Below are 13504 nucleotides of genomic sequence, written 5' to 3'. Positions count from 1 at the left end.
CAGGCCTTGAAACAGGAACCACAGACTAGCACACGGGAGACAGAGCACAGCTACATCTACATCAGGTGACTAGGCTAAGCTAGAGGGCCAGCACTTACACAGCCCCGAGGTGCCCTTGTGCCGAGCTGCACTGAGGAGACGTCGCTGCATGAGCAGCTCCGCGGCAGCCTCTCTAGGAAAGTCTCCCGGAAGATGTCCAACAAGGCCCACCTGTGCTTGTGGGGAGCCTCCCGTGGCAGGCTCTTGAGCGGAGAAAGAGGCAACGGTCAGCACCAAGGGCTTAGCTCCATTACAACATGAGACTCACTTGCCTTACAGACAATCTGCTGGTGCTTCTCCCTGGCAATCAGGACTACTCTGGTTTCTATAACTGATCGATCTGCCAGTGTGGGGGTACTAGAGTCTCAGACTGGGACCTGAAAGACCTGGGTTCCAATCCCCGCTCAGCCATGATGCTCGCTGGGTGACCTTGGGCAGATCACTGCCTCTCAGCCTAATCTGCCTCACAGGGTTCTTGTGGGGATTAAATGAGGAGGGAGAGAATGATGCACATCACCTTGAGCTCCTTGGAGGAAATGCTGGGATATAAATGCATTTTTTTAAAAAATAATAATCTGACATTTCTCCTATCAACCAGATGTTGTCCTCTCCTTTCCTGTACTAATTTCCTCAACTTCTTCAGCTCAAGACAGAGGCCTGGTTCAGATGCAAAACTCTTGACTTGAGAAACTAAGGTTTCCTGTACTGAGAACAAGTGTTGACCCCTCCACTTCTCCCACATGCCTTAATGCAATACGTTCAAAGTAGGACTTGCTCTGAAGATCTCTCCATCTCATATAGCATTGTGGCTAAAAGTCTGAGCTGCGATCCAGGAGGCTGCTGATTTTTAGCCACATCTCAGCCACAAACTTAGTTGGTGGGACTTAGGAAAGCTACAGTTCTCCCAACTAGGACCAGGAGTGTGGGTTTTGATTCCCTTCCAGGTTTTTTTCCTTTGCACTCACATAAAAAGCCTGTTCACGCATAGATGGTGTATCAGGTGGGCTCTGGTTGTACGTGGAAAATCTCTTGTTGACTGTAGATGTCTTTGTCACAGTGCTAGCAGATGATGGTTGGTCCTCTTTGTCAAAGGGGCTGGTGAAAAGAAAGCAGAGTGCTCAGAGAGAAAAGTGAACCACCCCTCCTGTACACTGATGTAAGAAGAGAAAGGGAGGGTCACACATTATTAAATCCTCTTGGGGAGTCACCATCCAGAACAGCCTTCCAGAAGCTTTGGACCACAGATCGCATTGGTCCCAGTCAGCACGCTATACTTGCCATGGGCTGTTGGGAGTTGTAGTTCAAAGCACCTAGAGGGCACTAAGCTGGGGAAGGAGGATCTATAGTACCATGGCCCCAGTTCCCTCACCTATCAGGCCCATTCCCTTCAGGTTCTGTAAGATCACAACCTTCCTCACCCAAGAACATTTCTAACACAGCTCCACAACAGAGAAACTCAACAAGCCTCAAGAGAATAACTCACTTCCAATTAACCTCCAGGCTCAGCTTGATGGTGCCCAGGTCATTGATATCTACTGCCACGACCTGGGGCAGTGCTGCAAACAGGTCCTTGGTTTCACAAGAGACGTTCCCCACCACCACATGACTGGCCAAGCTCTTCAGCTCTGTTACCTGGGAGGAGAAGGAAGAGTTGAGGCCCAGTAAGCCTAGGAAATGAATTGTCTTTCCTGTGACAGGGGCCAGCTGCCCAGAGTGGCACCAGATACCTTGATGGACAGGAACTCTGTAATGAGGGGCAGGAAGATCATCTCCTCACTGTCCCACACTTGCTTGCTGTTTGCCTCAATGCGGCCCCGCAGCTTCCACCGCTGGCGCCCGTATCTCATGAAGATCTGCCACAAGGAATAAGAGAGTTCAGATCAACTGGATGGACGTGAAACAAGGTGTGCATCCTATCAGAGCTGGACAAGAGCTAATGCAATCAGTGCTGGGGAACCAGATTCCCCTCCAACAAGCTGTTCGGTCAACTCCAATTCAACTAGTTTCCAGGACCCAAGCCCCTCCCTCTCCACATGTTCTGAGCCCATCTCTAAGTCACAAACCTCATATTGGTCTCCGGCACAGAGCCTAGCAAAGCCAGCCAATCCTGCAAGAGGAAAAAAAATGTCAGTGCCTCTGTCATGACCCCACAATTTTGCTGATCCACTTAAATGACAAGAGGTGTGGGATAGGGTGCAGATACATGTTTAGGAGGTAAACTTGCAGTTGGAATTTCATATATGGGATCTGGAGTAAAACATCCGCTTTCAAGAAAAAGGGTTAACCCTCCCACCCACTTAGGGTTATGCCCTCCCAAAGCTGCTTTTCAAGTTACAAAATGGCCACCAGACATCCCTTTGTATATGACATATTGTTTGCTCTTCTGTACCTTTCATCTTGATGTGGAACTCTCCCAACTGACTCTCTAGTTCACTCTCCAACAGACACATATTCTGGAAGGGGGAGAAACCAAAAAACTGTCCATTAATGCCGCCAACACAAAGCCTGGTCCTCATTCCTCCATTTCCTTCCTCCTCCCTCAGTACCAGGCCATTTTGACTCACCTCTGTGTACTCTTTGTAGCCCTTGCTAGCTTCAGCCAAGCTCTCACGTGCCTCCTTGCTGCCAGGTGAACCAGCTGTGTAGGCCTTAACCATGTTGTGAGCTCCATCCCGAAGCCGCCGCTGGATGCAGTAGGCCTCGTAAAGCTCATCTATCTGTTAGGAAGTAAACCACAGAGCTAGGATGATGGGCTGTAGGGGATGCTTGGCAGAAAGTTTGGTTGACACAAACCCAGATCAGTGGAAGCATTCAACAGGGTCTCAAATTTCAGTGGCACCCTGTGCGAACCCAAAATTTGGTATGTCCCCCTCCCATCTTCCATTCAACATCAAAGTTGTAGCCGCCCCTGCGGCTCTGCGCCCAGTGTGACCGAACCAGCCACACTTCCCTAAATCCTCCTCTGCTCCCACCATAAAGCAAAGGTGGGAAACCTATGGCATTCCCACTGTTACTGGACTCCCATCAGGCCCAGCTAGCATGAGTAAAGGTCAGGAATGATGGGAGCTGGGACCCAGCATAACCTAGAGTGCCACAGTTTCCCCACTACAGACATGAAGTGTTCTAGGGAACACAACAGACTCCTTTGCTTGGAACGTCGGTCCCCTACATAGCTATCTGCCTCACGGCGAGACTATACAAAATGAGCAAATATATACAAACATACTTAAATTGCATAATATTCAAAGGTAACAGAGCTTTTCTCAGTGCAGAAATTCTGTTTTACAAGCTGAGAAGCGGCTGGTACCTTGCTAGCGTGAAACTCCAGACGGCGCAGAAACCGCTCAATCGACTTGACTTGCTGTGAAGACAATAAAAGGAAATCCTATTAGACAGGAATTGGAAATCCGACTGACTAAGTAGTGCAAGGTCCCAGAAATTCTCTATGTTCCCAGCTTGCCCAAGAAAGGATTGGGGTCTTTCCATTTGCAATAGATGTCGTATTGGTGCTTACAGGCTAAACTGATTCCTTTGCTGATCTGTTTTAGAGCAACAAGTTCCTGATATATATCTTCATTGGCAAGAGAACAATATTTAAAGCTAGGCAGATATAGCCTAGCTCAGGTTAATCACTGGGCAACTGGCCAGGGTCCTTCCATCTGGCTGCTGTTCTATGGGCAAGAGGAAGTCATTCGGGGTTGAAAGGAAGGTGGGAGAAACTGGCAAAGTACTTTTTAGGCACCAAGTAAAAAGCTAGTTGGTTTGCTCCCACTTTCAATGCTTCCCCTCCTACTTTTAACAGAAAGGACATCTTAAAAACATGCAACTCCTTTTCTTTTTTAAAATCCATCAAATTAGAAGCCATCACTAATCAGATATGCCCATGAAAAGAGAAGTCCAGGTCGGCAGACTGTAAATAAAAGGGAGGCCTGGAAGTGCTCATTTTCTTCTCTCATTTTTGTAACTCAAAATTTCGGAACCACACATCTGCCCTCCTCTGCCTGCCCAAATGCAGCATCCTTTCACCAGGCAAAGCTGACCCCCAAAGAGAAAGCTCATTTCCTGTGCTTTTTGTTGCTTAGGGCAGAGTGCAGGATGCATATAAGTTGTAATGAGGACTAGCCCATGGCTGTTTCTCTCCCAGTCACCACATTTAGCAAATACACTGGTTTCCTTGTTGTCAAGCACTGGGAAGAAAAGAGATTAGAAACTAACTATGAAACTTCATGGGACGCGGGTGGCGCTGTGGGTAAAAGCCTCAGCGCCTAGGGCTTGCCGATCGAAAGGTCAGCGGTTCGAATCCCTGCGGCGGGATGCGCTCCCGTTGCTCGGTCCCAGCGCCTGCCAACCTAGCAGTTCGAAAGCACCCCCGGGTGCAAGTAGATAAATAGGGACCACTTACTGGCGGGAAGGTAAACAGCGTTTCCGTGTGCTGCGCTGGCTCGCCAGATGCGGCTTTGTCACGCTGGCCACGTGACCCGGAAGTGTCTCCGGACAGCGCTGGCCCCCGGCCTCTTGAGTGAGATGGGCGCACAACCCTAGAGTCTGTCAAGACTGGCCCGTACGGGCAGGGGTACCTTTACCTTTACCTATGAAACTTCATCATTTTGACGTTATCATTATTATTTTGAGATTTCATTATCTATTTAAAAGATAAATTAACTACCCCTTTTCCTTATGTTTCTAGCATATTTATTTTTTTATTTTTGCCTTCAGTTCCTCAAGGAAACTTCTTGGAAAAGAGCAGCTTCAGCCAAGGCATGCCTGAGTTAAAACTGAAAAAACTGCCCGCTTGATTTCTTTATGTTCTCCCGGCCCCACAACCAGAGGTTTCTGCTGCAGCTAATACACAGACTAACCTCAGGCTGGAGATAGGCAAATAGTTTTTATAAGAGAGTTGCAACTGGCTCAAGAGAGATTTCGCAAGGTATTTACCTAATGGTATTTCTTTTATTCACTTCATGTCTCACCAAACAGGTTTTGCATGTTTTTGAAACAATGCAAAGTCTTGCAAGAACTGTTTATCAGATGCAAAAGAGCAGGATAGGGTGTTTACATCCACTCTTTTGTAGACGATCCTACTCTTTTGTTATGAAAGTAGCAATACCTGTCTTGGAACCACTTTCCACCCCTCTCCAAGGTGGGGAAGTTATCATCTGCTCCACTATAAACCAAAAGCAACCTCAAAGGCTGCCAGTCTGAGCAAAGGAAGGGCCAGCAGGGTGCAGGAGAAACTGCTTGACTCTTTAGTCTATAGCCATTGTACAAAGCTCAAAACAGACGTCCCCAAGCTTCTTCCCCCACCCCCAGGATACCTTCCCCTGCATTTGAGAAAGAAGCTGAAGAGATCAGAAATGCAGGATTAAGCATTCCTTCATTCCCCTCTCATGCTTTTGATTATGACTTCCAAGGCAGCTTTTAAATTAAAGAGAAACACCAGTGAAAAGAGATGCAGAACTCCTGTGTCACATCTAGTTTGGCTCTTAAGGCAGTTGGCCAGCCAAACAAAGGATTCAGGAAGTGACATCTGAAGGAAAGCAGCAGAAGCAGCAGGAGAGAAGCATCACTGAAGTCAAGTAACTTGACTTTCTGTGCTAGCAAAGGCAGGGATAAGAGATGCAACCCAAGGCCCAGAAGCTTCAATGTCTCGCATCCAAGCGATACAGAACTCAACGGGTTGGCAAGCCCTCCCCCACCCGCAATCCATGGCAAGCACAATTTCCTTCGCAGCATGTCTTACCTTATCAAGATCGTACAGAAAGCCCTAGAGGAGAAAACAAGGAGAAGGTGAAGGTTAGGCAGAGGTCAGAAAAAAATGATTGCTGAATACAGAGCCTTGCTGGATTAGACCAAAGGCCTACTTAATCCAACATCCAGTTTCCCACAGTGGCCGGCGAGATGCCTATGGTAATACCACAAGCAGAACATGAATGCAGTAGACTTCTCCTGCTTACGATCACCAACAAGTTGTATTCAGTAGCACACTGCATCCCATATTGGGATATAAAATCCATTCATCACAGATCAGTTGCTACTGTTATCCTTCTCCCCGATGAAGTTGTTGAACACCATTTTCAAGTTGGTGGCCAGCACCAACTGTTCCCAAAAAGCATGTACAGTATATGTGTCCCAAGAACTGTTGTCTGCCCCATAGCTCTAGGGAAGCTCCCTCAGGATCAGAACTGTTGAGAGGCTACAAACATGGCAGAAGCCAATGCTGACTGAGAGGACAAAGGCTCCAAAACAAACAGTACCAGAAGGCTCCTTCCCTTCCCTGACCTGTCACAGTCTCTCTACTATTGCCAGTCCTGCACTCTGGGGAGAATGAAGTGCATACACTGAGGGCAGGAATGCTTTTAGTTGGCACCAACCCTCCACTCACCAGTCGAGAATTCCTCTTGGACTCGCGGATTTGGGTGCTCAGCTTCTCCAGCTCCAGCTGGTGCACCTCCAGATAAGCACTGTTAGGGGAGAAATTGGGTAAGCAGAAGCAGCAGGACTCTTCCCCTTTAAGTAAAGAGATATGGGGAGACAGCATTCAAACTTCTACAGGATGTTATCCTTGGCAGCAAGGACCCAAACAGAATCCTTGCTTCCAGATTCCCAGGAGGCTGTGCCCAGTTCAGCTGTGTCCAGCAGAGCTTTCGGTTCGCCAGCTTCACTGAGAAGGCTACTGGTATAGACTAAGGTTTAAGCAAACATACTAGGCTATTTGCCTGCATGTACCCTCACCGACTCAAACATACTTTGTGGAGAGTTGGTGGGGAGAGGGAATATGCAGGCACGTAGTGCATTGTTGTGTGGGAAGAAATATTATACTGTATGTGTATAGAGGGAGGCAGGGCAAAAAACTATCCCACCCTCCACAGGCCAGTTTTTACAGGTGGGAGAGGCCTGAGAAAGTTGGTTGGGGCTGATGGGAGTTGTAGTCCAAAACATCTGGAGGACACTGGGCTGGCAAAGGCTGGGGCATACGCATGTTAGTTATGGTTAGTGTTTGTTATGATCACTGGGCAGCTGGCGCCCCACCCCTTTGAGATCTGGGCTCTATCTACCACTGTTGGGTTTGTACTGCTAGTGAGTTTGCATTCCAACATTCATTCTAGGGAGCCTCCAACATCAACATGTGATAGAAAGATGGCATTAAACAATTTTCAATGAAACAGGCACCTCCACCCCAAGCCACAGGTTAAGAGGGTGGGACTTCTGGCAACAGCATCACTCACGTCAGTCCCTTCTTCAGTGCTTCGTACACTTCGTCGAGTCGCTCCGGCTGGGGCACCTTGGGTGGAGGGGATTTGTGGGACATTGAAAACATCCTACTGACCCTGGAGCCAGACTTCCTGGAGACCGTTGGGGTGCTGAAGGCAGGGAAATTCCTAAAAAAATAAAAATAAAAATCCTCAAGCAAAGCATGACGTCGTGGAGCTGGGCTGACTCTTAAAACAATGGAGTGAGTGTACCCATGTGGGGGGGAGAGCTTTGACTCACAGTGCAGAGCACCTATCACAAAAATGCATGCATTCAGGAGGAAGCTTTCTACACTACTGCTGCTGCTTAGAGCAAATGCTGAAAGCACAGAAAATGCTAAAAACCAACCCACAGTAAAGATCATTTTCCCACGCTTTATACCCTGAAAGTGGGTCACTCGGACTGCATGAACCGGATCCCCTATTGTAATATGGACTACCAGGAACAAAAGGGGAGGGGGAGAACCACAGAGCACCGGCAACTCTGCACAATGCCATTTGGAAGTGCAGTTCTAAACCCTTTAAAGTATATGTCCAGCAGGGAACAGCATGCAGCACTTCACAAATGCTATCCTAAGGAAGATGCTCCTTACTCAAAGAGTAGTGCACATGACTGAGTATTGTCACAACTCAGATCAGATTGTTTTGGTAGAGTCACTCGAGTATTCCATGTACCCTAGTATAGGGGTAAGGAACTTGATCTGTCCAGTGGGCCAGATCCATATTTATCCTATCCTAGCAGGCCAAATCTGGCAGGTGAGCAGGGTGCCCCAACTGTCCAATCATCAGGACTTCAAAACAGTACACAGGGCTTGCAAATTCTCTGAAGCACCACTAATTAGGAGGGTTAATCAACTGATGGGCAACAACTCCAAGCCTGCTTTTTGCAGGTATCACCTGCATGATGGAGTTCTGCATAATTCAGCCACGATTCTACCTGCCCCATACCTAACATGACATATGTTGTCAGATGTGGGGAAGGAGTTCATGGTTTGAGAGAAATAGTGCATGCCAAATTGGAACCTGCGCCAGGACAAATTTGGCCCACAGGCTAAAGACTCCCCATCTTGCCCTAGCGTATAACTGAAGAATCACAATGAACTCCTGACTCTTGAATTTCATTCCCTCTTCTTTTCTCTTCCAGCTAAAATGAAACCCTGATTTCTCTCAGACATGTGCTAAATTTGATTCTAAGCAACACGGACTAGTTTAATGGGCATGACTGTTACTGTTAAATTGATCCCTGCACCCCCTAGAATAGATTATTTTATTCAGGCTCCAAATTTTTGCTGCCAGATTAATATCCCATGCTATTTTGGGAGTTACTGGTCAATCTTTTATTGCTACAACAGGAGCAGGGAACCCTTAGCCACCCATATGTTACTGAACTACAGCTTCCATCATTCCTGACCACTGACCATTCTGGCCGCGGCTGATGGGACCTGGAGTCCATAAACAACCAGACAGCCACAAGTTCCCCATCCTTGTGCTGCAGGAATAGTCCCAAGTCTAGAAATTGTGCATCTTGCTGGGAGATGTGTAAAATGGAGGACTGGAACTAAGAAGGATGCCTTGCTGTTAGGAAGCCTTAGACAGCTGACCATGACAGCATGTCTTCTGCAGTAACAGATAACGAGTAGGGAAGTACATGCTTATCACGTTCATGACATTTTTGCTCCTGACAGAGGTAAGAAGGAAGAATGGACAAGTGTTGATAGCAAAGGAACATAGGAAGCTGACGTAGCAGGTCAGCCCGTAAGTCTGTTTAATCTGGTACTGTCAACCCTTATCTGTGGCAGCTCTCCACAGTCTAGGCAAAAGCCTTCCACCTCACCTGCTATTTTATCCCTCCAACTGGGGATGGCAGGGATTGAACCTGGGATGTTCTGCCCGCAAAGTGTGCTTTCTAGCAGTAAGTTGCTGTCTTTTCCAGGAACAGACCAGGCAATAGTAAAGAATCCCAGATACAGTAGGTTGTGGGTGAAAAGCCCAGTAAACCTGGACATAAGCAGCAGCATGCTAGCAGCTGAAGACCAGCACTAGTTGGAATTGGGGTGTGAAAGAGAGCCAAGCAGAATGGCCGAGGATTGGTTCTTAGCCCAACAGCTTCATGATCCAGCATTGGCTTTTATACAAATTTTGCCTATGGCACTTAAAGGCTTACACCAGCCCCTGACTGGTACTCTTGAAAGACTTGGAGGCAGGTGAGGAGATGAACAGAGCAGGAGACTGAAACCAACTGGGAGGCACTGGTACTGTACAACATGAAGTAATATTATCTTTCAACCAACCCAATAAGCCTCTAATATGGTAGTCCTACCTAGATCTCTGTTTTTCATGGAAATAACTTGCTACCTTACTTCTATAAGTACTAGGAAGCCTGTAGCTTCTTTTCAAAGGCTTAGGTTTTTCCATGATCCTTCACAAGCAACAGTACAGTACTTTGTAGACTCCACTCCCTTCAAGGGTAAGAAACACAAAATGACTCCAACAGCTGGAATTCTGATATCAGCTCTAAACTTTCAAAACACAGCAACTGACAGAAATGAGGATTCCAAATGTCAACAGTCTCTGTGTTGAGATGGTAACCGTCGCTAAGCCAACAGGTATTGCTTCTTCACAGATGTTCCAAGATCACCAGCAGAAACGTGAAATGTTATATTTGGAGCAATTCCATGCTGCAAAAATGTTTGCTGATTTGAAATACTGATTTACAGAATTGTTCTACACATTGGGGAAGCGATTAAAGAAATCTGATGTTATGGATTTTGACACTCCTGCGCCTTCCGCCTCACCCTGACCTAAACCTAAATGTTCTAGCACTACCCATGGGCAAAAAGGGCACTGAGTATGGTGGGCTGATGGCACTTGTTTGCAGGCCTGCCTTCCCTCTGTTTAATTACTGCAGAAACAGGAGCATTCACCATCAAGTGGAATTTTTGTTGCATCTAGCCTGGCTCATTTTGGTCAGTACTTCAAGAATCCAGCCTCACATATTCAAGTTCGCCAAGGAAAAAATTATCCACTTGCCAAATGTTCCTACAGGAAGAAATAAAGGGCCTTCTAACATGTGGTCGCTGTGTCTATGTTATGGACTGGCTTGTTACTCAGATTGCATCCTACTCCTTCCTCCCACGAGGGATTCTGCTCCCGCTCTAAACCAGTGGTAATGAAACACAGAACTGTCTTAGGAGTGCATTCACTAGATAAACAAGTAGTTTTCAAGCATTCTTAAAATGGGGCAAGCATATCAACACCTCATCACCCCACCCAACAGGTTGAAAAGGTGACTATCTACAGAGAGGAGCATCTTCTATCTGGTGAGGTTCCTTGCGCATTTCAGTGCCATACCCAGCTTTCAGAAAATGCCACCTTTTCACATGCTAAGAAGCACTCGCCATCCAGACAGCAGATACGGCCACAGATTGACTGTATGGTGAAAGAAACTATACTTCTGAAAAGCTTAGGATTCCCAAAACCCTGGTGATACCTCCCTCTTAGTGTGGGGATGCACAGCCTCAACATCAGAAATGGCTCATATGCACAGCTTGTAACTACTAGAAGCTGTGCATTCAATCTAGTGGGCCCCAGCCTGTGGAACTTTCTTTCAGCTGGGATGGGACATACAACCTTCTTGCTGAATCTCCAGTGCATGACTAAAACTTTCCTGTTCCAGCAGGTATTTTAAGGTAGTGTTCAGTTTTATGATCAATTTTTATAGTCCTATTTTCTGTGGATTATTTTTTTTATGTACACCACTTAGAAATTCAAATAATTAAGTGGTATGTGGATGTCTTAAATAAACAAACAAACAACATAGGGAATAATTACGGCAATTTATATAGGCAGGGGTGCTTCCTGAAGCATCTCTGGAGCAAAGGCAGTGAGCGAATAAGAAGCCAGCCACTGTTCTTGCTGAAGTAATGTCCTATGTTATGAACAAAGCTGTGTGCATTTCAGCTTTGTTATTTTAAAGTAAGTATTTCATGTCCTGATGGGAATGAAGCTTAAGAACATGTGGTCAGCAGCAGTACCTCAGGAGATTTGAGGGGAGGCTGAGCAAGACATCCAGTTGCCAGGGGATTGGATCATTTTGCATATTCTAGCCCTTCCCCTATAACTAGCTGAAACAAAATACATTATGCACAATAAATTAAAATGTAAGTACAGCAGCATGACTCTCAGTCCTGGGTGGAATGGGAAGGCAATTAGCCATTTAAGCATCACACACCACCATTCACCTTGTTCTCTGCATGCTCCAACTCCCATTTCCACCAAGGAAGCTTCTTCTGGGCCTACCTGAAAGATTTGTCCTGAGTGGAGTTGACGCCAGCGAACGATTGGCTCCTATTGATCCTGACCACCAGGCTGCGCCGCTGGGGCCGCACGGAGAGTGACATCGTCGAGCTCCACCTGGAGGGACGCCCTGTGGAGAGAACAGAAGAGCATGGCATCAAGGACAAAGTGGGGGAGCTAAAGGAACCATGTCAGGGAGCAATGTACAGGGAGAGGAGAGGGAGGAGGGAATCAAAGCTGCAGGAGGTGGAATGACTGTGGGAAAAGCACTTTTTAAATGTAACCAAAACAACTACTGAGTCATAAGTTTATAAAAAGCGACACCCTAATTACAATGATACACAAAAACAATAGACTTAGCTGAGCTACAACATCTCAGAAAATGAAGAGAAGGATCAAAGTTATGATCCAGTAAGGGAGGCTCATAACCCAGCTGCCTTGCAAAGGGCTCCTGTGTAGCTCATTCCTCAATCTCCATTTGCTAAAACACAACCTGGAATATCAAACACACAAATCTGCCTTGTACCAAGTCAGACACATAGTTATGATTTTATTATGACCGGCAATGGCCAAGGCCTGATATCTACTGCATTCCTTTAAACTGGAGCTGCTGGCAATTTCTTACTCTTCCACCAAGTATAGCAACACCAGGTTAGTACAGTGGAGGGTGATGTACTGGGAGGCCAGTCCACTGTTTTTGGAAGCAGTAGGACCTTGCCTATACCACTTCTCCACTCACATCTGCCGAGTCAATTGACACCCCCACAGCCTCCCCCCAAGTCAGGGCTGAAGAACCTGCAAGCCTCCAGATGTTGCTGGACAATTCGCATCATCGCGGACCATGTTGTCTGGGGTTGATGGGAGCTGGAGTCCAACAACATGTGAAGGGCCACAGGTTCCCCATCCCTGCCCCAAGTGCTATCCCACTCGATGAATCTACCATGGGAATAAACAGACAAGACTGCCTTCCCTCTGTTCTAGATCCTTCAGACCAGGTCTTATTTTTGAGAGGAGGCATTGTCCCATATCAAACACAAGAGTAGAGGGCAAAAGTCAAGGTGTTGCCCTATTGTCCACATGCCGGAAGCAACAGTCTCTCCAGAATTGGCTGTCTAAGTGTCCTTCCTTCACAATCACTCGCTTGCTGTTTACAGGAGAACTAATACAGTTGTACAAAAGGGCCATGCTTGATTTTTAAGGCAGAGGTGAGGAAACTCTGGCCTGTGGGCCAAATATGACTTCTTAGGCTTGTCAAGCCCCACACTGGAATGCCCTATGCCCTTGAGTGCTTTCATCTGGCTGGAATGTGTACTTGAACTGTGATAATACCTCTGGCTTGCCTGGATTCTGGATGGAGATGTGTTTCATGTGTTTGGGGCTGAATATGTAGAAACCTCTGGCTTTTTTTGTAGCTGAAATGCAAATTGCTGTACAAAGGTAAGAGTCACATCCTTTGTTCCACTAACTTTCTCCGCCAGCACATGGCCCCCAGAAGTTCACCCATGGTGGAATGTGGCCCTCAGGCTAAACAAAGTTCCTCACTTCCGAGAGGAAACCCATCTCTTGTTGCAAGTGTTCACCTTGGGGATTTTTAGTGGAGCTTTGTAAATCAATTACAAATGTCACCAGCCTACCTATTCACATATGTTAATCATTTGTGGTTTAGTGAAAGAGCGCCTGAAAGGCAAAAAAAAGGGGGGGGGGCAGAGGAGGGAATACACAGAACTGCCCCACACTCCAGCTGGCTATTTTCTGTACACAACAGCCTTTAGAAATCCCCAATCAATCTTGTTTCCTGCACATTTATTTAAATATTTATAAACCACATTCTTAGCCAAAGGTGGCACCCCAAATTATGCCAAAATTCCAGAGGGTGAGCTGTGTGTGCTGCAGAAAACACACAGTCTTGTTGCACCTCG

General features: G+C 46.7%; 1 protein-coding gene across 19 annotated transcripts in view; it reads right to left on the bottom strand.

The window, feature by feature from the left end:
* RIPOR1 (RHO family interacting cell polarization regulator 1) overlaps positions 1-13504 on the bottom strand; it is a 96378-nt gene that overhangs the window by 14948 nt on the left and 67926 nt on the right. For 15 of the 19 annotated variants that reach the window (XM_083452440.1, XM_083452430.1, XM_083452438.1 and 12 more), the window contains exons 2-12: positions 11589-11715; positions 7266-7418; positions 6422-6500; positions 5780-5803; positions 3347-3400; positions 2604-2756; positions 2429-2492; positions 2103-2146; positions 1767-1892; positions 1523-1671; positions 1005-1134 (exon numbers count right to left, since the gene is read on the bottom strand). In XM_083452440.1, the coding sequence (XP_083308566.1) occupies positions 1005-1134; positions 1523-1671; positions 1767-1892; positions 2103-2146; positions 2429-2492; positions 2604-2756; positions 3347-3400; positions 5780-5803; positions 6422-6500; positions 7266-7418; positions 11589-11689 (1077 nt within the window). In that variant the 5' untranslated portion in view covers positions 11690-11715. Of the gene's footprint in view, positions 1-1004; positions 1135-1522; positions 1672-1766; positions 1893-2102; positions 2147-2428; positions 2493-2603; positions 2757-3346; positions 4254-4628; positions 5804-6421; positions 6501-7265; positions 7419-9609; positions 9855-11588; positions 11716-13504 lie in introns of those variants that run through there. The other 4 variants (XM_083452434.1, XM_083452426.1, XM_083452433.1 and 1 more) reach the window with 4 other exon arrangements.

The sequence above is a fragment of the Podarcis tiliguerta genome (genome assembly GCF_965153285.1).
Source record: "Podarcis tiliguerta genome assembly, chromosome: 8".
NCBI lineage: Eukaryota > Metazoa > Chordata > Lepidosauria > Squamata > Lacertidae > Podarcis > Podarcis tiliguerta.
The sequence above is the reverse complement of the archived record's forward strand: the minus strand, read 5'-3'. Positions and strand labels throughout refer to the sequence as shown.